We start from the raw sequence: 27,372 nt of genomic DNA on the forward strand, positions 1-27,372 counted from the left end.
TATAGATCACACTGCTTTGTGAGGATGATAAAAGAATTCAGATCATAACCCCTCAATCAACTGAGGGTGCAACCATTGGAGAGAAGCTACTCATAGTTTATATAATTGGTGGGTCACATTTCAAACTTTGTTTTAAGAAAATAAAATCAGGTTTGTAGGGAATTTAATAAATAATCATTCATGAATTGATTGATTATAGAAACTTTTTTAACATCTTAAAAAGCTCAAGCTTTCTTAATACATATTTTTCTGAAGTAGCATGTGTGTGTGAGAGAGAATAATAGTTAATAATCAATTATACATACATACATACATACATACATACATATATTAATAATTGAAGATCTTAGAAATAGAAATTCTACTAAAATATTTTACATAAATTATTATCAATACCTATTAAAATTATAAATTATTAAAATTACAATATAATATTTTTAGATTTCAAGAATATATTTATTCATGATACTAACTTTAATTTCAGAAGATTAAATTATAGTTTTATTGGAGGCATAATTAAGTAGTAATTTATAAGAAAAAGTAATGACAACTTATTTGTACACTCCATCCATCTGTTTAGTATTATAAAACATTTTTAACTTAATTATGCATCTAGTAAGTTAACTAATTATCTTTAAAATTACACACTCTTTCTATGTTTACCCATATTCTTAATTAAAAAACTTTATTAATTGCACTATCTAATTTAAAAAAATTATTGATTATATCATGAAAAATAAAAAATATCATATGTTTTTTTTAAAAATTTACTTGAAACAAATGCCTTCGGATAGAATAATTTTAAAAATGTCTTATCAACATAAATTAAGTTATCCCTTAATGGATGTTTTCCCCCATTAAATTATAAATAAAATAAAACCATTTACGTTGAAAGAAGTCCTTGGTGATAAGAAGAGAATTCAATTTTAAAAGAATGAGGTAGCTGGCCTTTGTCCAATTATAGGAACCAACCACACATATTTCTTTTGCCAAACTAACATATATTAAATGTGATGGAATCACTTTAGCCAACCCTAAAAAGAAAAAAAAATAAAAAAGAAAAGAATGTGTTTGGTTCTAAACTTTTAGGGTTTCAGATATATATGTAACGTATAGACCCACGAGGGCCTTCGTTGTCACAAATTAAAGCAAACCTCTTCTCTTACTTCTTATAAGTATATACCTATTAATTATTTAGTTGTCCTTCTTTCATTTGCTTTAAAGATGATTACTCTGGTTTTTTCTTCGTGTTTGTGTTCAAATTGCTTTTTTTTAAAATAATAATTCCCGATTATCATTGTTAATAAGATTCGATAATAAAGGTCGTACGATCCTTCGGCTTTTGCCCCCATAAAGCGAAACTTGTATCACTTTCTATAATTTATTAAACAAAAATTGCTCATTAATTAATTGACTAAAGTAATGCGCTTTACGGCCTAAACAGGACCCAAAAGCTTCTTATTTAATTAATTACGCTTGTCCATTGCAAATACTTCACTTAACTCAATTAAGCAGGTTTGGATTTTTTTTGTATATGCTGCATAAAATGTCAAAAATAATTACTACTAGTAGTCTATTATTTATAATTTATAAATAATATATTTTGATAATATTTTATTTTTTTTATATTGATATTAATGAATATGAGTCTCTCAATTAAAGCAGGTTTTGTAACACTTAATTCCAGCTTGCAGGCAGTCAGGAGACAGAGAAAGTGGGGAGAGCTACAGTCATTTTTTTGACCTTTTTTTCAATATAAATATTTTATTTTATTTTATTTTATTTTATTTTTGTTTTTTGGTTGCAGCCAACAGAGAAGAAACGCTTTTAAGGATTGATGTCTTGTTGGTGTGGAAAATCCAAGACAAGATCCCAACATTCACAGACTGTGAATTATACTCATGTTGACGAGTTTTCATTCATTATATTAGTAAATAGTAATAATAATAATATTTATTAACACATCTATCCCCATCTGTAACAGAATCTAATCATCACAAAGATTTTTCCTAACCCTAGCTTTCCTTTTCTTCTTTACCACCATTACTTGAATTATTTTTTTTAAAAGGATATCTGTATCTTTAAATGATTATCTTGATCTTTTGTTCTCCTATTAAGATATTAATTTTTAAATTTTTTACCATCTCCCAGTCCACTAAATGGAGAATTACCTATCTCTTGGTCACTTGGAAGTTAAATAGTTAATGCTCATATTATTTTGGATCGAATTTAACCTGATTGATACCTGACAGGGTCATGAACCAATAACCAATTCGTATGGATTTAATTAATCTCGATATTTAAGTTGAATTTTTTATTTTTTTATCTATATCTTAGATGGATTACTCACATATGAATTCTGAAACTTCATCACATTTACCGATTACCACATGAGTCAACATGTTCGAATTTAAGACGTGCAACGTCCATCTTTTATTTAGACAATTTAAATAATTAATATTTAAACGATTTAGATTTAAAATTTATACTCTATATTCAAATCGTAATTCAAACGCTTATATTACTTCAATAGTGTTGTAATTATTTAGAGACATGTGAGTTTTCCTGTAAATGTAAGGTCATGGGTTTAATTTGCTTATAATCTTAGGCCATTAATGTTTGTTCCCCTTATTAAAAAAACTATCTTTATATAAAAGACTAATTTCACTGGTCCTTAACACACCGTCCTTTGCAAAATTCAATGTAATATTTGTGATTCATTTACGAAAATACAATTCCAATCATCTTCTCATGATATGGGAAAAGACTTGTCTTATATAATTAAAGTAAGATTTAGATACTTGTTCTTATATAATTAATATATTTTTATTAAATCAAATTAAGATAAATAAATTTTAAATTATTGATAATACTAATAACACAAATTTATTGCAAAATAAATCATCTATAAAATATACACATATATTGATCTAATTAAAAATAAATAATACATGCTTACAAAAAAGATGACATGAAGTAATTTTTTTTTTTCCATTTTCATGATTTTAAACTTTCAAAAATCAGGCCATAAAGAATGGGTTGGAACCAGTTTAGATTGAGGGTGTCAGATCATCCAATTTCCAAATAACATTATTTTAAAAAAAAAGTAAGGCTGGTAAATTTGTTTGAAAGGGCGATGTTGACAAAGGAAAGGTGTCAACTTCCTTTTTTAGTGAGTTATCTTATCTCAAACGTCCACCAATAGTTGACCAGCGCAATCTTGCCAGTTGCCAGCATCGGTTTTTGTTGTTTGCTTGTGAATTATCTGGATTTTTCTTTTAAAATTGTTATTTTATGAATAAATAATAAGCTTAGATGCACTTCCCTGTCATAAAAAAGATAATATATGCGTGACTCAATTACAAATTGAATAAATTGGCTCAATAGTCATGAAAAATATATTAACAAAAAATTATGAAATTTTTTTTTGAAAATTTTAAAATGTGGCCCATATATAATTAGTTGGGGTGTGATTTTTTCTTTTTATTCCCAAAACAAATAAAAAAACTTGCATAATAGAATAAAAAATTCTCGTAACTGAATTATTAAAATTGTCACCTGTTTACAATCATATATCATTTCAATATTCGAATACTTTTGAATATTTTACCGTGAGCTTAATAGGTATAATATATTTCAATTTTGAGAATGAGAATAAGATTTTAGATTTAAGAAGAGGTGTTTTTGTTATTTCAATTTGACTTAAATATTAATCCGGCCACATTGTAAAATATTTAAAATGTTAGACTGTTATCTTTATTTGGTTCTATTAATTGGGCTATATGTGCAAACATACAGATTCTATGTTATCATGTTTTCATAAATTTAATGTTAAAAAATTATACTTAAACTATTTCTTTCTCGTTTTTCTTCTTCTTTTTGGTTTTTTGTCAAGAGTCTTTTTGAGACTAGGAGTATTTTTTATTGACTACAAAAAGACTAATTTTTGTTAAACAAAATAGTAAAGGCAAAATATGAACTACATCATTTAAGCTTATTTATACACAATTTCTAACTACTTATTTAAGAGACAAGAGCTTCTATCAACGACTTGTGTCTACGTAAGTTGTTGTGTTTAAACTATTTTTTAGAAAATATTAAATTGTTTGGGAGAAAAAAATGAATATAAGTTCTTGGGAAAATATCAACTGAGGACCACTAAAGCTATTTTATATTAAAGAAGAATATAAGATTTTGAAATTGCATTGTAACCACTTGGTCCTTAGTTGAAAATAAAATTTTATGAAAAATAATTATAATACTCCTAATTTTTTTTGTTTTTAACAAAAAACTCCACTATCACTACCGCTGGAGACTCTGCTGGCGGTGAGATCATCAGAACCCTTGCCATTGGAGCCACTACCCAAAAAACTTATTTTCAGCTAAGTATCAAGGAGCTGTAATGTAATTTCAATATCTTACAATCCTTCTTAGATATAAAGTAGCCTCAGTGGTCCTCAGCTAATATTCCCCCTAATTCTTAAGCCAGAGGCGTTCAGAGTGAAGCAGCAGTTATCCTATTTTTTAACAATAATGGATAAGTTTTCTGAAAATATTAACAGACCGTCCTCAGACGACAAGTCAACAATTTTAAGTTCATCATTTGAAAATCTATATATTATGAATAACCAGAGGTAAGTCCTATGTGGTGTTACTTAAAAAGGCAACACAGTTCTAACTTATAATATATACGACAATTGTTTGCAATCCCATGGTAATAGTCCCAGGGATCATTATCAATAAGCACAAGAACAGATCTCTCTAAAATAGCTCACATGCCATTAATAAGCAGGTGAAGTTTGTCATCAGCGTCACAATCAAATGGCTCAAACCAGCCAGATATAATACAAGCCCTGTTATATATATTATGAGACGATATAAAAGCAGAGTTCATAAACCCTCTAGGACAGAACTACCTAACCTAAGCATTGCCCTGATGCAACGTTTCCTTTAGGAAGTTCACAACGACGGAGGTTAATTCAGCTTGGTGGTCAGAATATATGTGATTAGCTCCTTCTATGATATGTAGCTTGTGGTTAGGTAGGATCTTGGTGAACTCGTATGCATCTCTAACAGGGATAGCTTGGTCAGCAGAACCATGGACTGTGAAGACCCTGTCACACACGGCAACAATGTAATAACATCAAAGCTTTCCAATGAAGATACAACAGACACATTTTTTACACTTGACATTATAGTATTGGCACTTGAGTTTCATTAGGACTGCACTCATCAGGAAAATAAACCCTGATTATTATGATAACTAAGAGTCTGATAGTAGGACCACAAGAAGATACTTATATAACTTCGAATGCATATACGTAAATTTTTTCTTAATCTACAAAGGTTTCCTAAATACATAAAACACTTTAATGGGGTTTACTACAAATAACTTTTTACTTAATCCACAAAGTTTTCTTAAACACTAACTCTTAAATAGCTGTTTTTTTAGAAACTTTACTTTATATTGAAATATCATCAGCATTATGGGAAGGTAGCTCTGATTTAAGTTTTGATGTAGACATACATGGTCCATGAAAAAATTTGACAAGAGGCAAAAGGGTCAAGTGAGGGAAAAAGGAGAGGAGAACTATCAGACAACTTGTTTTCCCCTTACCTGCATTCTTTGTCAATCTTAAGGCATTCTTCACGCATATTTATACTTAGGCGATCCTTCAGACTTTCCTCAGTGACCCTATAACTTCCTACAAAAGTAGATAGATTTCTTTTAGTGAACATAAACAATAAAAGAGAATGCATGAACATGTATGTACAGGAAACAGACTATTTTGTCGACTGCCAGATTAATAGCGTTTCCATCAAGTGTTAAGATGTCTTTCTGATGGAATAAATGACAGAAAAGTAAGACTGTTGAAGCAGAAGCTTCGTGACAATGATTGTACAGCCCCCAACTTAATATTCTAAAGAGTGTAGGAAAAACAAATCAAGACACAGTTCTCAACTCGCTGGATTTAGTGATTTTCATTCCACAGCAGGATCAGAATAAAGAGGCAAGTAATCATAGATAAAAAGAATTTGTTAAAAAATCTCTTACAGGACGCTTCCAAACCAATTTAGGCATTCAATGACATTCCTAAATAAGTGACAGATCACCTGAATTAATCTTCACCTCAATGAAGCCTTCCTTCCTTATTCTGTCCATAAAATCCTTGCCAAGACGTTCTTCAATGCCTTCCATCAGATTATAGCGACCAGAGAGGTTGAAAACTGTCTTAATGTCATGATACTTTGAAGCATATAGAAGCACCACATTGGCTCCTGTATCCAAGTACAGCAACAATTAGTAATGGTTCCAATAAGCCTACAGTACCTCGTTCACAATGCTACAAGTTGTAGGACAAAAGACAATGAGCTAATAAACACAAGACATGGATGAGTAGCCCACGTTTTGCTTGCCTTCACCTGGGTAAGCTTCTTTACATTATCATGTGTGACATTATGTCAGTGTATGAACTTTGTTTTTTATCCGGAAGGGGTCAGAGATAATCTAGGGAGTTTATTCCTCTATTTCAGCATGCTGCGTTCTCACTTTCCTCTTTGGACATCTCTTTTACATGCTTGACTTATCTGTTTCTTATCTAATAATGCAATCAGAAAAAAATGCGCCTGGTTGAAAGTTTTATTGAGTTTCACAAAGGGTTGCAGTTATGTCTCAAGAAATTACAGTCAAATTGAAAATTCACATTATCAGTTCTAATTAGAAGATAAATGATGATAAATCAATCATCTAAATTATATAAAGATGTTTTCCTTTGTCTATTCTTATTTGTAGAAATATATAAGCATGCATCGAGAACAAATATAAACAAACCTTTACTGTGCCCAATAATTGCAATAACTCTGCGGTTTGCTTCATGGAAATGTTGGATCACTGCATTCAAATCGTCAACCTCTCTACAATAGTTTCCAAATCCAAATGAACCTTCACTTTCCCTGGAAAGAAGCAACAAAATCAAAATGAAATGGTATGAAATAAGACTAACAGTGAGGATGAAATGTATAAACCACAAAAGACAGTTTTGACTATAGTAAGACACTGCAGGCCATAACCATTGCATATACTAATTTTGTTTGCACAATTATAAATGTATTTTGCAAGTTCTGTAATCTGTAGCATGATCTATCATTGATACTTCAATTTCCTATATTTAACAAAATATTAATAGCCCCCAATATTTGGACATCACCTTTATCAAGCTAAAGCATTCTAAAAATATCCTTCCACAAGAAAAACTAAGATGACAAACGGTATCAATTTTAGTAAGTTCCTCACTCTGATGAGGCCAATATCTATAGCAACAAGTAAAGCCAAGTGTTTGGTACAAAAGCAATACTTCACATGCATAATCTTCAAAATTCACAGCTTCATTCTGTAACATTAGAAACATACCCATTTCCAGTGAAGTCGAAGCGAAAAGAACTAATTCCAGACTTTCCCAGAGCAGAAGCAAGGTTCACCATGATATTGTCTTCCTGAAAATGAGAAAACTTAATTAGCTAACCAGCAGAGTTAGGATTTATCAGGTGTCACACTCAATTTTAATGATAACGCATCTCCACAATAGTAATGAACGAGGGCTTTCTGTATCAATAAAAGTAACCTTTGAGGCTCCAAGACCGTGGCATAAGATAACAATTTCCAAGGTTCCAGAATCATGTAGGATGCCAACTAGTTTATCTTGCTGCTTGTTGGGTATTATGACTTTTTGTTGATGAATAGCTGAAACAATAATTGAGCAATCACATATTTATTTATTTACTTTGTTAAAAATCCAAATTGCTGGTAAGATTACCAATTTAAACACTGCTGCAAGAATTGCAAAACATCAGCATCATTTTCCCAAGTTGATAGTCCATTTTTAGGATATTATACTTTTGAAATACTACTTTTGATATTTGCTCATTTGTTATTTTCATACAAATAAAAAAAAATACAGTGAAATTATTTAGACGATATAGATCCTGCTTTCAGAAGTACACACGTAACATTATTAAGAGAAAAAAGAATAAAACAAGAGAAAGAAGTGATCTCTAAAGATAACATGCTCAAAGGGGATCTTCAAGCAGCCTTCCTTTTTTCCATTTTCGCTATGGAAAACAGAGATCACTGGTATTTTAGAGGGTTCTAAGCTAAACCCACTAGAAGCTAAGGAAATGAGCACAGCAACAATGAGGGCAGGAAACCTTGCTAATGAGATCAATTGTTGTGTGGTACAGTCAAAAGTACGTAAAATCGGACCGGTCATGGCACTAGGTCACGGTTAGTGGTTAAACCAAGGTTGAACCGGGGTTTAAACAGGTCATGATTAAAATAATACAATTTAAATAAAAAGATATTGACTATAAAAACATTCAATCAAATCCAACCACTAAAAAGTCTAACAATAATAAAATACAACATTTTACAATTACAACCCTTCAATCATTAAAAAGTCTAAAACTAATATTCATTAACACCAAAGTCATCATTAACTTCATTCAAATCTCTACGCTTAAAGTAACAATCAGCCAAAGTAAAATCAAAAATGCAAAGGGGAGAGGGAAGAGAAGACAAGACACAAGTTATAGAGACTAACTTAATGCAAAGGGAATGCGAGCATGAGCTAAGATGTAGAAGACTTCAGTAGCGAAGGTGAGAAGAGAAAGAACGTCATGCTAAGCTGTCAAGTTGGGCCACACATTGTCGACAGTGAGAAGAATTACAGCATCTGGTTAGGTTTACAGCAAACAAAGGTTTACGGTGAGCAAATGAGAAAAGACGGAGACAAGAGCGATTGGCCGATTAGGTTAAGACGAGAGATAAATGTCTGCATTGATGCACTCTGCTCTGCCTCTGATTTCATTTTTCATTTTTCATTTCTTCATTCAATTTCAAAATTTGAAAACTCTAAAAAAATTGTGGGTTTTGCATAAAAAAATAATAACCCGGCCAACCCAGTCAACCCACTGGGTTAGCTGGGTGATACCGGGTCACACCGGATCAACCATTGATTGGGTTAGATGGAAACCCAGACTGGTAAAGAGACTGGGTCGCCAGTTCACGAGTTAACCCGACCGGTCTGATCCAGGTTTCCATACCATGGGTACAGTTAAGGTCAAAGCCTTTAGACAATGACCACTAGAATAACTCATGGGTACAGTTAAGGTCAAAGCCTTTAGACAATGACCACTAGAATAACTTGGTTTAAATCATATCCAATGTGAGGAAGTTCAAGAGACATTTTTCCGTGAGTACAAGTGATAAGAATATTATAAGCAATCATGCAAACATAAACATATAAAGATTTTTAAATATTATATATAAATATGGAATTTGAGCAGGAAATAGCAACTATTTATTGATACGGGTAGCTTCGAAAGAAAGCAGGAATTAGATGTTCAGGCATCGATCAATTTGGTCTGAAATAATTAAATGAGCATAAATTATCAACATTGTCTAAATAGATAATGCTAATACGCCCGGTTCAATCTCGACAAATGAATGAACAGAGTTACCGTTTGATTCAGATAACTCGTAAACGAAACCATAATTTTTAAGTTTTTGTTCTGAGTCATAGTCAGATTCGTATATAGAGCCGAGTAGCAACTAACAAGCACTAAGAAGACTAATTAATCTATTTTCTTGGAATTTCTTTTCCCTCAAAATGCCATCAGCTACGAGCGTTTTCGAGCACATAAGCTAAAGCCTTTGCTTTTAATAGATAACGGGGTAGTAATCAACCTCTTAATTAACTTGCATAACAGGGCAAAACAAAGACTTACCTAGGTCTTGTGGAGCTCGGGCCATCCTTAAATTTAGGCTTCTTCTGGGTTTCCGACTGCCAAGGAAGGATATGGGACCTGGCTTATAAGAAAGATTAAGAAACTTGGGGACACGAGGCTTTCCTGAAACGGATGAATCTGACAGCACCGAATAAAACTTTTGAAAAATAGTCTCCATTCAAAGCATCACAATTTACAAGCGACAGTTCACTTACAAGTCGCTCACAACTTCTGGTCGGCTGCAGTCATGGTCCGAAACCGTAAGTCCCCTGTCCGTCAAGTCCCGACCATCGATGACCAGCGTCGGATTGCCCCCGTTTTTTTTTTTTTTTTCATAAAAGATTTTCATTTTTTTATTGCCAAGACGTAGTCCTCTCTTATTGGACCTTGGAAGCAATTCTCCCCAACCCTGACAAAGATTTGTAAATTTTATTATAAGAGAGTATGATTTATTAAATTTCCAAATTTTACAATAAAATATGTTATACATTAAAATAAAAAAAATAAAATATTATTTAAATATATAAATAATAATTAAATTTTTTAAAATATTATAATTCTACTGAACTTTTTTAATATTTTTATGATATTAATAATTTAAATTAAATGATTAAATTATTTTTTATTTAAACTAAAAAATAATAATAAGTTCAGGTGAAAAATTATGATTTTTATTTAATTTTTGATATTTATCAAAATAAAAATTATAATTACTTAAGCAAAATTTGTAACTAATTTTTTTTCATAATTTAGACTTTAGTAATAGAAGAGATTTCATATGAAAAGTTATAATTTTTTATTTAATTTTTATTATTTATAAAATAAAATTTATAATTGTTTAAATAAAAATTCTGATTAATTGTTTTTAGAACATTGATTTCAATAATCAAAAGAAATTTTATGTGATAAGTTGTAAATTTTTTATTTAATTTTTATGATTCACAATATAAAAATTATTAACAAAAGTTGTGATTGAGAAAATAAGTCAGACCCATTATTTTTATTTCAAATAAAAGATAATTTAATCATTTAACACAAAGTTATTATTGTCAAAAAAAATACTCAAATACTTCAAAAAAAATTTAATATTTTGAGAGACCTAATATATATACATTAATGAAATTTTATTCTCATTTTTCTTTAAAAAGAAAAGAAAAGAAACGGTCCACAGGACTTGCGAATTATAAATCCATGGTCCAAACAAAACAAGGGCTTCTCACCTGTCTCACGTCACATGCTTTAATAATAATAATAATAATAATATCATCATCATCATCATCGTCATCATCTTCATCTGTCTTAATCAGGAGCTTGATAAAGAATTTCATCGGGAAAATATCATTCAAGACTATTGAAGTAATTTAACATTTTATAAGAATCAAAATATTTTGAAATATTACCGTAAAGCCAGGGAATCGATTTAAAAATAATTTTAGATGAGGAGCTAGAAAAAAAAATTATTTACTAATGCTTCTTTGCTTAATGACTTTTCTATTCTTGTTTTGGATGGGTTTCAATTTCAGTTAAATGTAATTGATTATGAAAATATTGATTAATATGATTGATGTTGATTATTAATTGTCTAATGTAATTATGTTTGGATATTATTTTTTTAAAATTTGATTTTGACAAAATTGAAGATGTTTAAATAATTTCAGGGTTGCACAAAAGATTGAATGGCACTGGACTTCGATCTAATCCAAAGTCTGGTCTCTTTCATGAAAAAAATTGGGTTAGGCAACCCATAGTCTGGTCTTATTCAATAATAACTTAAAAATTAACAAGACTATACTTGATATATAAGATTGAGAAACTGCCCTTGTTAATCCAGTACTCACTTAGCTATTTTTTTCTTTTTTTCATGAGAGGCAGTAATTTATTTCAATCTAATAAACTCAATTAAAATTATAAAAACACTTATAATTACAATAAATCCATAATAATTTCCATCAATAAGAAAAAAATATTTCAGTTATAGTCCAAATGATTTAAACTTATAATTTCAATAAATACAACACTCAACAAACTTTAACAATACTACATTACATCAATAATTTTAAAACAAACTCAGCAAATCTTTATGCAATCATCTCCTTAACGCTAATTACACTTGAAACATTTGTAAAAAATAAATTAATTATAATTATATTAAATAAATTAATAGGATCAAACTAGACCAAGTGGTCTAGATGCCTAGTCTCCTGTATAGTCCAATTCGAATAAATAGTTTGATCTTTTTAGTCTTTTTAGTCTTAAAGAACCAGTGTTTATATAGATTGGATAGGACAAGACCATTTCAGGTCAAACTAGGTCGAAAGACTTTTGCACATCCCTAAATGATTTAATCAAAATCAATCTTAGATATGCAAGTTACCATAAAAGCCATGAGTTTTATTGTGTAAATATTAATAAAGTTACATGTAATATTATTAATTTTTTTTATATATTTAACAAATAAATATATAATAACGATTCATTTCATATTTAAATTGCATTATATTATAATATAGATAATTTAATCACTAATGGTTGGTTGGCATTAAAATACTAGTAAACAAAAAATATAAACTACTCCCTCCATCTCAAATTATAGGACAATTTTAAAGGAATTTTTTAATTTTAAAATATAAGATACTTTAGGTAGATTAAGGTTTCATTAAATGTGCCAATTTCAATATTACTCTTTTATCTCTCTATAATTAATTTTCATCCCTTCTTTTTTAATATATTAAATTATAGGTATTTTTTAAATTTTATATTTTTGCTTTAGAAAGATAAGGCTATTAGGTGTATTTAATGAGGTTTATTGATATGTAAAATTTTATCTAAAAGTATATTATAATTTAAAATGAAAGAAATACTAAAAAAAACTTTACTATATTTGGTTGGAGGGGAGAGGAGGGTTGGGGAACCCTCCAACCAAAGAGAGGGTAAAAGGAAAAATATATAAAAACCAATCTCCCAATATATAATAAAAAAAATATCTGTTGGTCTGATAATAAAGGGGAAAATGTATACAAGCATTTACCCTTCATAGATAAAAAATAGCACTTCTTGATCAAATTAAACAAATAGAAATTGTCGGTACGGAGGACTTCGGATGCATATAAGATAAAACATATGGAGGTTTTTTACTTCATAAATCACAAGCTACATACAGGGCCATACTTGGATTGTTCAAATTTCTTACATACAATTAGTACAACAGAAGACACAATTGATATACAGAAGTAGGTGCAATCAGCTTCTCTAAAAATGAAGTTTAGAATCCAAAATCAATTAATGGAAAGAAGAGGATGTTTGGGCTTTTTAATAGAAAACCATGGGTTTAGAATCAATTATTTAATCAATCCAAACAGGCATTTTGAATCCTTCTCTTTGTTTTTTTTTTGAATTATCTGATATAGTTCTTGCAACTTGATTCTTTAGTTTTTTATCAAGTGATACTCTTACAGTATTTGTTGATGATATTCATCGTAATGGATGTCGTAACATCCCAAGTTTCAATTCGCTGATTAATTAAACCTAATTAGGGTAATTAAATAAGTTGAAGTGATGTATGGCCTGGAAGGTCTAATAATCATATTTGATTATATTTCAGCCCTAATTGTGGGTCCGATATCAAGACGGGCCACCCAGGCATCAAAAGTTAAAGAAACATGAAAAGTGATATTGCTGTGTCACACACCGTGGTGTGGAGATTGTTCGCTATGATGCACAGACACTTCAGACACGAGGAGGACCTCTCTGTGCCATGCGCTGCGGCGCATGGCTATTTTTTACAATTTATTAGACATGAACCTGAGACAGAAAAGAGAGAAGAGAAAAGAGAAAACAGAGAGACGTGCCAATGCTCTGCTAGGGCACCACTTAAATGAGAATTTGAGAAAGTTTGAAACTCTAAATCATCTAAGGTAAGATTTCTAAACTTTTTTTCTCCTTTCCTCTTCCATTTTCTTAAGGATTTGAGTTAGGGTTTAGATGAGGCTGGTGATTTTGGTCCATATGAGGTATGGGTCACCTATTAACTTAAATGGAGTTAGAAGGAGTTGTTTAGAGTATTTAAACCTAGTATAAATGAGTTTTGGTGTCTTGAATTGTTGGACACCATTAATATCTAAAAATTTCATTTATTATGGGTGGTTGGAAGATTGTGATATCATTAATGAGAATTTAATGGTTCATTAATGTTGTTAGAGACTAAAGATAATAATTAAATCCAAGGGATAGGCTTAAATTCTTGTGGAGTGAATGTTAGGCAATTTAAAAGTGAAAATTGAGGGTTTAATGCTTGAGATAGTAATGTTGATAAAATTCAACTTGATTGATTGTAGTATTTGGCTCTTGGTCACCTATTGAATTGAAAATTTAAGATTGAAAGCTAGTAAATTGATGGGTAAATCTTTAACCTCTTAAAGGTTTGAGGTAATCGGGGGAACTTTATTTTTAGTAGTTATATGTTAATTGATTGTGAATTTATTTCTAATCGTGAATATTATATGCATGAATTGATCTTCAATGTAAACGCATTTATTAGCTTTAATAGGTGTGTGAAAATTTGAATGTGCATAATGTTATTTTTGGTTTGAAGTATAAATGTGAAATTAAGATAGTTTTCGAACTATGAACCTGCATATGCCTTTGGAAAAATGAATGTGATGATTGTGTGAGATAGATGTGTGTTAATGAGAAATGGATTTTGAGAATAATATTGAGCAAATGATAAGAATACATACTTGGATAGCGCATGGCGTGAGCCCAACATGATTATTGTATTACTGAGTAAACGAAAATAAAAATGTAAAAATGAGTAAATATGTTATGGCATGATCAGTCGCAGGAGTTCGCCTAGGGATTTAGGAGTAGAGAAAAATTCATATGGTACTTAGGCTACCCTCCTTGCACAGGGGTTATAGTCTTGTCCCACTGTTTGTCGAGGGACTAAAATCTAGCTATTTCTATTGATTTAATGAGGAGAATAGCCTAAGGTATGAGACACCCTAGAGATTCAAGAATGGGGAAAGCCGTGGTCTGAGAGTGAGTCATGTGATCTTTGGCTGGGTCATACCTTACGATTGATGAGCTTGGGTGGTCCAATCACACAGACGAAACCCTAATCAATGTTATAACCTACAGTTTCAATCTAAAAGAGAACATAAGGTTGGTTGATCATTGCCTATATCAATATATAAAGTCTCACATGTGTTACGTTATGACAAGTTACATGAATAATGGGTCATGTCACATATCTGAGAATATGGTGACAATGCACCTAGTATATGTGAGTTAAAGAAGTTATTAAAGGATAAATGAGAAATTATGATATGTGTGAGCATGTTTTACATACTTGCTTCCTTATGCATTTACTTGGTTTGTAATTGATATATAACTACATAAGGAAGGTTTAACTTTGGTTACTGAGTAGCTAGACTCACCCTTTTCATTTAATACTTTCAGGCTCTAGCTCTGGCTCTGTGAGGGAAGAGGCTAAAGAGGCTAGAAATTATCATATTTCTTTTTGTATGCCTCTAGCTTAGTTTATTCTGTATAATAGTATATGTTTACCAATTCTAGGATGCATGCCATCACACTTGCACTATTTTTGTTATTGGAAATGTCAGATTTGTATTTTGGACCTTGAGTCTCTGTATATTGATATATATTTGTTAATGAGGTCAAAATACTAGTGCAAGTGTAGAAATAGACATTTGAGCATGTTTTGATTGTTTTGGGTATAAAGTAATGATAATTTACCTCCCCTTCTGTTTTTGGGTAAAAAGGGGTTAAGGAGTGAATTTCTATTGTACTGTAACTTTAATGTGAGTAATGTGTTGTACTAGTAGTCATGAGTCCATTGGACTTGGTCCAAGTGTTAAGAAAGGCTTTTGGCATATGTTGAGGGTTTTAGACACTCGTTTTGTGTAAAAGTGTTGAAAAGTAGTTAAAATGTGTTTGGGTGTCCAACTTTTTTAATGTAACTTATTTTAAAAGTAAAACCCATGCCATTAGCTATTTCATGTAAAGAGCTTTTTGTAGGCACCTAGATCACGTCATTCGGACGTCAGACGAAGAATTGAGGTGTGTTGAAAGTTCCTCAATTCTACTGTCAAATGACAATAAAATCTACTGATTTCGTGCAACACGCCGCGGCGCAGCATGCACGAGCCATGACACATTGCCCTGTTTCATAGCACATGATTTGTTTTTCAACCGTTTTCGAATTCTTTCACTCCTTTGAGGTATCTCATACTTCTGTAACTTATTTTTACTTTAATATAGAGAATTTTGTTTGATTTAAACTCATTTTTATTTAGAAAATTAGGGATCTCTTGTTTTTGAATTAAACCTGGGTAATCATCTTTTTAAGTCTCTGATTATTAAGAGTTATATTGGTTAATTATGTTTAGTGGAGTGAGAATTTTACAAATGTTATCCATTTGAATTTATTTTATACTCACCTAATGTTTGGTTTGAGGAAAATGAAAAGACAAAATATAACAAATTTGATTTTTTAAAAGAATTGAAAAGGTTGGATAAAATTTTTTTAACTTTCATTTCCTCCTACGCATTCACTTTTGGCTAAAGTATACATTTAATTTTTTAATTTCATATAAAGTACCAAGTTAATGTATCTTACTTTTTTTAAAAAAAAAATTATAATCCCACTTACTTTTTTTTTAAAAAAATTGAACTTACTAAAAATTTATCTCTCTCTTGCCAACATAAGTCACTCTGCACTCTTAATAACTCTGCCAAGGAGTATAACTGTGAACACTATATTTTATCAGAATATTTTTTTTTAATTTTAATAAAAATAATAATAAATAACCAAAAAATATAAAAATACAAAAAAAATTAATCCTTTTAAGATTATATTTTTAAAAATATTTTTTTAATCTAAAATCAATTTTTAAGTCCTTTAATCCAATTTTTGAAGTTAATAAACATAATTTAAAAAAAAGAGCTATTAAAAATTAAAATATATAAAGTAAGTTGGGTCCTTCATTCATGCACACGTTACAGCAAAACGTGGAGAGAAAAAACGCAGAGGTGGTCGTTCATGCACACGTTACAGCAAAAGTGGAGAAAAACCCAAAGGATCAGTTATCTTTTTGGCACTGATCAGGGAGAATAGAGCACATGCAAAGGAAATGCACAGAGATGAAGAAGAAGCAGAAATGCAGCACTCACACGCAAAGGAAAGAGAGTCAGATGCAGAGAGAAAAGGAAGCACGAACATACACAACCAGAGGAGGCAGAAATAGAGCAGAGAGCAGATGGTGAGGTGAATCATTCACGCGAGTGAAGAAAGGAAGCACACACGCACGGAAAATGCATCGAAAAAGAAGGAAAATGGAAGAAGCAGAGTAGGAGAGTAATGATTCACCTCTTCCATTCTCTATATAAGGCTAAACGTAAAAGCAGAGGAGAAAGAAAAAAATGGAGGACAAGGAGAGAGAGACCGAAGGAGGTAAAAAAACAGAGGCTGAGAGAATAAAGAAAAGACCAAGACTGATACGAGAAAGACAGAGAGACGAGACAAAAATGAAGAAGGAGGATTCTGGAGAGAAAGATAAACAAAGACAGAAAGGGAGAAAAGAGAAGAAAATGCCATAGTCATAGGATGCGAAAACAGAGCACCGAGGACGAATGAGGAGGAGACTGAGATTAGAAGCTGAAACAGAGGCTGAGAGAGAAAGAGACTGAGACGAAGAGAGAGGGACCGAAGGAGCTATTCTGGCTGGAAAAAAAAGAGAGGCTAAGAGGATGAGGAAGGAGCTGTTCATCAGAGGCTGTAATATCATGTAGTGATTTGATATAACGACTAAGAAACCGAGAGGACAAAGAGAAACTGTGAGGACGAGGAAAGAAGTTGTTCTGGCTAGGAAAAAAAGAGAGGCTGAGAGGATGAGGAAGGAGCTGTTCATCAGAGGCTGTAATATCATGCAGTGATGCGGTGAAGGACCTGAGGCCTTAATCTCTATCCCCTTTACTTTCTTCGCCGACACTGACTGTTCCAAGTAATATAATCTACTCACTTCTTTAATTCTTACATTATACTCAACATGTTTTTTCTTCTTCCATGTATTACATGAAATCTAATTGCCCCATCGTTATCATTCTTGAATTATAAATATGTGGCTCGTTATAGATTTTATGATTTGTGTGGATATTGATCACGTGTGCAACATAAATTGCTTACTGTTATAAATAATACACCTTGCTATACTATGACTATGCGATTCGTTGTACTATTGATATATATACATATATATTATATTAAAGATTGGTGATTCTTTTTGAACTCTTGACACAACATAAGTAAATGTTGTTAAACTAATGTGTCAAATTGTTTACTACCCGCTTGACATGGTGAGGATATATATCGTGTATGTGCATTTAAGGTTGAATTATTTTATAGTTATTTTAATTTAATGTAATGTGTTTAGTGAATTTAAATACTCTAATTTGATTATAAAAAATGATGAAAAAAAAGAAAACAAGAAGGGAAGATATATTCGTGTTTTATTTATGGGTCTTGTGAAATTCTAAGAGTTGTCGTAGGCAATTAAAAATGATCTCTTATTGTGCAAATCAATAAGAGTTAGGCAATTAAAAATGATCTCTTATTGTGCAAATCAATAAGAGTTCACAGGTATAAAGATCCAATTTATATAATAAATATGGGTTTCAATGGCCCATCATTAGAATTAACTATCTTTTATAATCTAAATAATTTAAGTTCCATATGAAACTTCAAGAATCTTCATAGGGACTTAAATTAATCACATTATCGTGTAGAATAATAAGTCCTCACATATACAATGGTTCTCAATATATATAATAAATGATTTTTAAATAATCATATAATACACAATTTAGAAAATTGATTAACCAAATTAATGTATTTAAATTGTAATCATATTTATCAATTATATCTTTTACTCATGTGAAATTTTGGAATCTCCGTAGACTTTTAAGATAATCGTATTATCATATGAATCAATAAGACTCTGCAGATATAATGATTAAGTTTTTAAAATATATATATATATATATACACATATTATATTAAATTAATTAAATTAAAGACATATTTAAATTTAATTTCTTTATCATGTGAAATTTTAGAATCTTTACAGATATTTAAGATAATCATATTACCGTATAAACCAATAAGGCTATGCAGGTATGATGATTAAAATTCTTTAAAAAACATGTACATACATGCTTAAATAAATTATTACTAACATTTAAAAATAAATAAATTAAATTGTTAAATTTTTTTATTGTGTGAGATTTCAGAATCTCCGCAGATATTTAAAACAACTGCATTACCGTATAAACTAATAAGGTACTGTAAGTATAGCAGTTAAAATTTTCAATCATAAAATATAAAAAAATAATAATAATAAAATAATTTTAAACCCTTTTCTTTTCTTTATCTCAAAATTTAAAAATTAAAAAAAATTAAAATTAAATTACTTCTTGCAATTTAAAACACACATATCAAAATTTTAAAAATTATTTTATTTGCAAAAGGGTGAATTATTTCTAATTAATTTCTCTTCAAAAAAAATATTTTCACCAACAACTTTCAAGCCTGAACTACGTGGACTTTGATCCCTGTCACAAGGTACGTAGGCCTCAAAGTCAAATTCTGAGTCAAATCCTCCCTCATAAATAAATAAATATTTCTCACCTAATTCTTATCATTTTTATATCAAACACATGAATATAAAAAGGATAATTAAAATAATTATAAAATCATATTAATAGAGCACAACAAACTTCAGGTAACCGTTCTGACAAACGAGTGTAATGGGGTGCCTAACACCTTCCCTATACTCAACCGACTCCCGAACATATTCTCTAATTTCGCAGACCAACTTTATCCTCCTTTAAACAGTTTTTCAAGATTTACCTCAAAATCTTGGTGATGACTCCTCGTTCAGCCAGTTTCCACCGCGAAGGCCGGAACCTTTGCTTGCACGCCCTCCGCGTTGCATTTTTTAGGTGCAACAATAACAATTGATTTTAAAGTGAATGTATTTATTTATACCCTAAAAATTGAAGTAATAAGTATTTGAATTTGGATTTGAATCAAATCCTTAATTTGAATGTCTATGAATTTGGATTTAACATTTCAAATTGTGGCGGGTTAATATACAATTTAAATTCTGAATTATAAGTTCAGTAACGATTTGAACCCTAAACTCATATTTGATACATTCTGAATCCTAAACAATTAAATTTGGGGCAAACGTTAAAATAAAACAAAGAGAAAATTAGTTTTTTTAGTCCTTTAAATTTTAACTCACTTGTAATCAAATTCCTCAATTATAACTTACTGTAATTCAATTCCTCAATTTTTGTTAGTTCTCTTTTTTCATATTAACTTAGATTTCATATCAAAAAGCAAGAGAAGGGTATTTTAAAGTAAGATATGAGAATTTTTTTATCCCTCTTATTTGATAAGGATAATTTTTAAAAAAAATTAAAAAATAAAAATTAAATTATAAGTGAATCAAAAGTTAAAGAATTAAGTCACAGCGATTTATAATTGATGAACTAAGTTACAAGTAAAATACAAGTTAAAAGACTAAAAAATTAATTTTTCTTAAAACAAATGTCATTACCTTTAAAAAAAAATTGGGTCTAATGTATAATTTTTATCAAATTTCACTCATCATTTCTCTCCTATATTCTTTTGAAAAAAATTGCACATCAAGCCTTATTTTTTTTAAAAAAATAATGAATGTTTATTTTAATTTAACAATGAAGGTAAAATTGTCCTAAATTTAATTATTTAAGGTTCAAAATATATCAAGTACAAGTTTAGGTTTAAATCACCCCTAGATCTATAATTTATTATCCAAATTGTATATTAACTCAATTTTAATTCTTTTTTAAGTTCAAATTCTCTCTACACCCTACTGATTTAAAATCCATATATTTTTACTATTAATATCTTTATAACTCCTATATCTTTTTATATCTCTTGTCAATTAAAAAATAAAAATAAACTCATCATTTTTTATTTTTTATTTTCATTTTAAATATTAGTTTATATCTCCTTTTCATTTAAATTTAAATTTTTTAAATTACCCAAACAAAGAGTTTTAAATATATGGATTTAAAATGTAAAATTTTAAATATAAAATTTAAATTTATCAATCCAAGCACAACTCAAAGAAGCTTAAATCTTCAATATTTAATAAGGTGCTGCTTGAGACTTACTGGTTCGGTATTAAATGAGTTCCAATGATTTCAAGTCTTCAGTGATTTTAATTTTAAACTCAAAAACATGTTGGAATATGAAATATAGATCATTCTCCCACTATTCCCTCTCATTCAACATACAGATGCAAGACTCCAAAATATACCAGGCACAACAACAGAAGCTAGCTCAATATCACATCATTCTACCATCAGAAAGAGAGATGGTTCCAATAGAAGCTTGGATTCACTGCCTGTATGGAAGCTGAGCTTCTTACCATCTAGCAAGGATTGCATATCTGCCAACAGAATGACCACACGCATGTAAGCATCTATTCGGATTAATATGATCTTTAGAAATGGAAATCTTGAACATCCACCGTAGTCTATAATCAATGAAATCCATTTACGTCTAGCTACTGTTGAAGGCTATGAACTCAAATTTTCACCCAAAGATATGCTCACTTGAGCTGATAGACTAGCGAAGGACGCTCACTGCAGAAACAGTGACTTTGTTCTTCATGGATCTATCCCAGATATCTATGCTGAGCAATATGCTCTTGACATGTCTTTGGTTTGATTTTATTTAAGAAAGAGAGAGAGAATGGTTAAAACAAATGAAGTGGTTCATGTGCCAGTGGTGGTAGGAACATTGTCTTGGTGAAAGGCTTCCTTGATGAAATCCACAACAGAGGCAAGCTCATTTTGATGCTGTGTGAATGAATGATTAGCCCCTTCTATGATATGTAACTTGTGGTTGGGTATTATCTGAGCAAACTCGTGTGCACTTTCAACACCCACAATTTCATCAGCAGAACCATGAACTGTAAACACCCTGTAATATATCAAGACATATGACACTGTATTTTAGAAAAACTTGACCAATGAAAACACCACAGGCCACAGCTCAGCTTTGAATAAAGACAAAACTGACTGGAAAACAAAAAACAAAAGAAAAACGCAAGAGGCAAATTGATGATAGGAGGAAAAGGAAGTCATCACAATTTCTTTTCCCGCTCACCTGCATCCACTGTCAATCTGGAGACATGCTTCATGCATATTTGTATTTAGCCGATCCATCAAACTTTCCTCAGTCACCCGGTAAAGAAATTTTCCTGCAGAAGTAGATGTTCTCAACTGGTCAAAGATTAATGAAATCGATGCATGCAAGCACCTGTGACTGTGCAGTTTGGAGAGAAACGAACAGACGGCTATTGTCATTTCATGTGCCTGATTAACAATGATGGTCATCATGCCTTTTTGACGCCAATCTAAACTCATGTCCATTTTCAAGAAATGTACATGCACAAATCCTTATTGCTTGGGAAATATCAACCGCTTCCCCCCCCCCCAAAAAAAAAAACATCCTTTTCCTTTTTTTTTTTCCACTTTATTCTGTTATTTTACACTCACAAAAACAAACAGAGGCCTAGCAAGGTGAGGGAGCTGGAGTTATGCATTCAGGTCCGGGACTTGCTGATTTTAGCAAGTGCATCTGAACATTTAGGTTCAATGTAGAGAAACAAGTAATCAAGGAACCTGAATTTATTGGGCCATCCCTTAACCAAGTCTCCTTCACCAAGGAGGCACTAAAGCTCAATCGAAACTGGATGAGAGATCACCTGACTTGTACACATCAATGAATCCGTCCTTCTTGATTCTTTCCATAAAATCTTTTCCTAGGCGTTCTTCAATGCCTGACTTCAGATCATAGCGACCAGAGCAGTTGACAACTGTTTTGACGTCGTGATATTTTGAAGCATACAGAAGCACCACACCACCTCCTGTGTCAAGGTAAAGAAACAACAAGTAAGAATTCTCTTTGCCAAAAAGCAAATTCAAGTAGATGAATCCAAATAACCACCCTAGTGGCGTAGGGCCAATCACTAACCTTACCTATTTCTATAAAAGGCCTAGTTTAAGAAATATAAGAGAAATTTGTGCCATACCAATGCCTATATAATAATAGTTCTCAATGGTAAATTTAAGGGAAGATCGTCATTAATCATGTCTTCTTTTAAAAAAAATGATAACCCTTTGTCTGAGTCACCAAGACAATATGAAGCACCTTAATTCTTCCATTCCTTCCTATGGATGTAGGTGAAGGCTAGACTTCAACAGCATAGAAAGTGATAAGATTCCAATTACATCGTTGTTCTAATTATACAAATTTTATTATTGACATAGTTCACTGAAGAAAGTGAAGTCTACATTCGTACTTCAGCATTTTTACCAAGTATCTCAGTAATTCAAGCAAAAGTTTAGTATATCGACTTGGATGATACTAGAAGATTTAGCCAGTTTACAATTACTATTAGCTGAAAGCTATTTCCAATTTTATGTCAAAAATTACACCATTCTCATCTGATCTTGTTAAATCACTAGCAAATTCTACATTAGAGCCAAATGACGCTAATCAGAAATCACTTTCAAGAGAAAATTCCAAGTATACCATCACTTACACCATGGCAGAGCTTTTTTCAGCTTTCCTTGCTGGTAAAATTACTCGAGAAATTATGGCAAGTCCAACACACCTTTACTATGCCCAACAATTGCTCTGACAACTCGCTTTTGTCCACAGAAGTGTTGAGCTACAGCATGTAAATCTTCAACTTCCCTCAAATAGTTTCCATACTGAAACGAACCTTCACTTTCCCTATAAGGAATATACCATTAGTACAAAAAACAACAACAAAAAAGGTGAAGAAAAAATAATTTTTAAGCATCAGAAATTCAAGAGCACAAGACTCAAGCATAACTAGACAAACTAAAGCGTACTTACAGTCCTATAGATGCAAGTAACAAAACGACCAAGAGAATATATGAACAAATATTAACTTATAATTTTGATATTGCAGGCCAATGCATAACATTCCAAACCTGCAACTAGCTTGTGATACTATAGATCTAAATTCCACGTCAGCAGCATGCATTTGCCAATATGTTTTTGTTAATGATATTATAGCTGATGTGATGATATCACCATCTGGGCAGACATCAGACATTTCTTGTTATTGAGCCATTGATAATTTTGGACCATATTATTACTGCAAGGACCCTCATTGTATTAGCATCAATAATGTTTTAGTGGTTTTAAAACCTGAGATTCCCCCCACCCCATGTTTTTCTAACACTTCTATAATGAGAGTAAATAATCACACTATGTTTATCAAACTTTACAATTTCTTTTTTTTTTTTCAATTTGAACTTAAATTTAACAATTTAAAACTACTGGGGTTCTCCGTTGATAAATTTTTAATCAGAACTTCCACATAAAAAATTTAATATATTCAAGGCACCTTCCACTCATAATTGTTATCTTTAGGACCTCCTCCAAATATCTCAATCTCAACTTCGAAACTCATTCATTTTCGAAATAATTCCCAGGAAAAAGTATCCTTGCAGAAGGGAAACTTGAATTTCAGAAAGAAAAATCATTTTTCTCCTTTTCAGATTATCATTTAACTTCAAACACTGTTTGATGAAATATAAGAATTAATATATTTTGAAGAAACCTCCTATAGGAAGAAACATAGGCTAGTAGCTTATTATCATTGTATTTTGCTTGTAAGAAACCTATCTTGGAGAAAGTAAGTTACTTTTGTATTAGTTTAATACTTTTGTAAAGAGGGAAATATGAACAGTAACTTTACCTAGCCAAGTTATTAAGGTTTCCTTAAGAGGCAGGAGTTTAGTTTAAATAGATTGGGCTTTGCTCTTGTAATGTAGACCTAATGAATGAATTACTGTGATTGACTTTCAGAAGCTCTCCCCCACTCTCACTCTCTCTGCGTCTGTCTCCCTCCCTTGCTCCCCCACTATTCTGCTCTTCATCTTCTTCCTTTCTCCCTCTTTATTTCTGACTTTCTCTACTCTCTCTCTATTCAGCCCTGTGTTAGTGTGTGTGAGTGTGTGTCACATCACTGTTACAACAGAAAGTAAAGCTACTATTTATTTGCATACTTTAAAGGTGAATATGTTGATACATAATACCCTAAACTTACCCATTTCCAGAGAAGTCAAAGCGGAAAGAACTTATTCGTGCGTTTTCCAATGCAGCAGCAAGGTTTTGTATGACATCAGTTTCCTGGATATGGGAAAAATATGACAAATGAGATTGATTGACGGCATTTATGTTTTTGGTATCAGATGTTACGCGCGTTTACATAGGAATTGTAGAAAAGGCTTCATATATCAGGCAAACTAACTTTTGTGGATCGAAATCCATGGCACAAGATTACGATGTCCGTAGTTCCAGATTCGTGTAATGTTCCAACTAGCTTTTCACCATGCTTGTTTGGTATAACGACCTTCTGCTGGTGAACAGCTGAAAAAGCAATTAACAGATCGACATCAATTTCCGTCGTAATTGTTGAAAAATCCACAATCATTTGGTCTTGATGCTTTGAGAAAGAGAAACTAAAGGATGCTCTGAAACGAAATCTAAAGGAACAACAGAATTTTAGCGAGAAGCTTGAAACAGTAAGGGAAAACATCGAACTACCATACGCCACCATTGACGCGCAAACAGAAGGATGATCATGGTATTATAAGCATAACATGAACTCTAAACAAAAATTGGCAACTATCTATATTCAGGATAGCTAGGAAAGCAAATAGAAAGTTAGAAACTAGATGAGTTTTGGAGTTACTTGTTGATTTTGGTCTTGAAGCATGTACGATGAGAATATTTGGACTACCAAAGTCGACCCAAACAAACCTAATTCAAATTTCTGGATCGTCGCTATCAGTTCTATGAGATAGATTTTTGCCGCAGAACATGATTTTTTGCTGACCATTTTTGAGGAGGGGGAAAAAAAGACTTGCATACTCACATGGGTTTTGTGCGGGCAGGGACATCTTCAATCTGAAGGTATTTCTGGGTTTCTGTTGAAGTGGGACGAAAATGCGAGCCTGCTGAAAAGGATAAAGTGAAGAAGACGAAGAAGATTTAGTAAGTAATAACGGGTTTGCGAGAAGGAAGTGGGATTTTAGTGAAAGGGTATCCATTGGAAGAGGCAGGAATCACAGAGTTTACCTCTAGGCTCCACTAGTTACTGGCTTGTCTTGTGATATTGTCGTCTACAAAATTGTTTCCTTGTGAATGTGGAAATCCGACCACTGAGAAGATAGAAGTGATGAATCTGATGATCAATTGATCATTCAACTATTCATATGCTGCACACCGCTCATGAGCTAATGCGAGCAACACGCGCCTTGTATCTTAGCCATGTTAAAATTTTTTTGGAGTAAAAAGGGTAAATTGGGCCCCGCAAGAACTTCTGTTTTCTGTCCCTCCAATCTTTGATGTAGTAAATAAAAGTTAATTTCACTTAATTGACTTAGAAAATGATATAAAAAAATTTAAAATATAAAATATAATAAAAAAATTTATAGTAAAAAAATTAAAAATTACAAAAAATATTCAAAATATTATTTAAAAGAATTAAAAAAGTTATATTGATATTTTTTATGATTTTTAAAATTCTTTTCTATTATTTGTCGGTTAAGTGGAGGTCAAATTAACTTTTATTTAAGTGTAGGGACTAAATTGTATTATTTTTAAAAATTGAAGGGAATAATAAATTTAGGATCTCATACGCTCTTTAACTTATAATTTGATAACTAATTTGCTTACTTTTCCAACTTTTTATCATATATCATTTTTATTGTAATTTTCATAATGATAAAAAAATGAATATGATAAAAACCATTTGGCTCATGACTTAAAAGACACAAAGTGAAAAGGCAGTATTACAAGATGCTTGGATTCTTGAAAACTTCGGATAAGATGAATTTGAATTTCTCAATTGAGTCTAGGATATTCCCATGAGATCATAATTTAATAATGTTGAGATAAAGACATTTGTTTATTTTTTAAGAGAGAGATAATTTGTACCTCCCCTTCAACAATACAATATCATAATCTAATGGTTAATATCTCTTAATTGAAAGCTTAAATGAGAAGCTCCAACATAATTATGCTCATGACCTAACGTAATGTGCTAGTGTTGGACCAGTTCAAGCTATAAATATGAGTCAATCCAAACATGTGGGTTGGATTAAATAAAACTTATTTTTTATGAATTGACAAAATCTCAATCTAATTTAACTCTCTCCTGAATTGTATGATACTTTTAAAGTTTATCATTAGCTTCATTTATTTTTATGTGTTTCTAGTAATATTACTAATTAGTGATATGGTCGTGCTTTGATTGTGAAGCAACTATGGGCACACATGAGGAAGAACAATCTCCAGGATTCCATCAACAAGAGCAAAATTATTTGCAATGATGAGCTTTGTGTGACATTTGAGACACATTTTGTCATGTTCAAAAAATGAAAAACCATTCAGGTGATGGATCAATT

At 31.2% G+C, this 27,372-nt stretch overlaps 2 protein-coding genes across 6 annotated transcripts; both read right to left on the reverse strand.

Annotated features, from left to right (window-relative positions):
• Positions 1-4,697: 4,697 nt before the first annotated feature.
• Positions 4,698-10,141, reverse strand: LOC129309512 (uncharacterized). Of its 3 annotated transcripts, none has more exons than XM_054951114.1 (8): positions 9,999-10,141; positions 9,784-9,921; positions 7,623-7,741; positions 7,412-7,494; positions 6,833-6,954; positions 6,115-6,279; positions 5,618-5,705; positions 4,698-5,114 (listed from the first exon to the last, which is right to left on the reverse strand). In XM_054951114.1, exons 2-8 carry the CDS (start codon positions 9,806-9,808, stop codon positions 4,922-4,924), a joined length of 795 nt encoding a protein of 264 aa, XP_054807089.1. In that variant the 5' UTR covers positions 9,809-9,921; positions 9,999-10,141; the 3' UTR covers positions 4,698-4,921. The 3 variants fall into 3 exon arrangements, with proteins under 3 accessions (XP_054807089.1, XP_054807090.1, XP_054807088.1); XM_054951115.1 differs by having other exon boundaries at positions 9,784-9,861; positions 9,999-10,112; XM_054951113.1 differs by having other exon boundaries at positions 9,784-10,113.
• An 11,173-nt stretch (positions 10,142-21,314) lies between these two features.
• Positions 21,315-26,198, reverse strand: LOC129309955 (uncharacterized). Of its 3 annotated transcripts, none has more exons than XM_054951745.1 (8): positions 26,042-26,198; positions 25,839-25,920; positions 25,212-25,330; positions 25,008-25,090; positions 23,538-23,659; positions 22,626-22,787; positions 22,025-22,118; positions 21,315-21,838 (listed from the first exon to the last, which is right to left on the reverse strand). In XM_054951745.1, exons 2-8 carry the CDS (start codon positions 25,861-25,863, stop codon positions 21,631-21,633), a joined length of 813 nt encoding a protein of 270 aa, XP_054807720.1. In that variant the 5' UTR covers positions 25,864-25,920; positions 26,042-26,198; the 3' UTR covers positions 21,315-21,630. The 3 variants fall into 3 exon arrangements, with proteins under 3 accessions (XP_054807720.1, XP_054807721.1, XP_054807719.1); XM_054951746.1 differs by having other exon boundaries at positions 25,839-25,917; positions 26,042-26,169; XM_054951744.1 differs by lacking the exon at positions 26,042-26,198 and having other exon boundaries at positions 25,839-26,035.
• Positions 26,199-27,372: the final 1,174 nt, after the last annotated feature.

Source organism: Prosopis cineraria, unplaced genomic scaffold, assembly GCF_029017545.1.
Source record: "Prosopis cineraria cultivar Desert tree isolate PC_DT_omini unplaced genomic scaffold, ASM2901754v1 PC4, whole genome shotgun sequence".
NCBI classification, from domain to species: Eukaryota; Viridiplantae; Streptophyta; class Magnoliopsida; order Fabales; family Fabaceae; genus Prosopis; species Prosopis cineraria.

What these genes read in the sequence shown, in the direction of transcription:
- LOC129309512 (XM_054951113.1), bottom strand. Translation starts at nt 9,961, where the DNA reads ATGGAGACTATTTTTCAAAAGTTTTATTCGGTGCTGTCAGATTCATCC. An exon ending in ACGGTCTTGGAGCCTCAAAG is followed by an intron (nt 7,495 to 7,622) that starts GTTACTTTTATT and finishes TCTCATTTTCAG; the next exon opens with GAAGACAATATCATGGTGAA. An exon ending in TTCGACTTCACTGGAAATGG is followed by an intron (nt 6,955 to 7,411) that starts GTATGTTTCTAA and finishes GCTTCTTTCCAG; the next exon opens with GGAAAGTGAAGGTTCATTTG.
- LOC129309955 (XM_054951744.1), bottom strand. Translation starts at nt 26,013, where the DNA reads ATGGATACCCTTTCACTAAAATCCCACTTCCTTCTCGCAAACCCGTTA. An exon ending in ATGGATTTCGATCCACAAAA is followed by an intron (nt 25,091 to 25,211) that starts GTTAGTTTGCCT and finishes TCCCATATCCAG; the next exon opens with GAAACTGATGTCATACAAAA. An exon ending in AATTGTTGGGCATAGTAAAG is followed by an intron (nt 22,788 to 23,537) that starts GTGTGTTGGACT and finishes ACCTTGACACAG; the next exon opens with GAGGTGGTGTGGTGCTTCTG.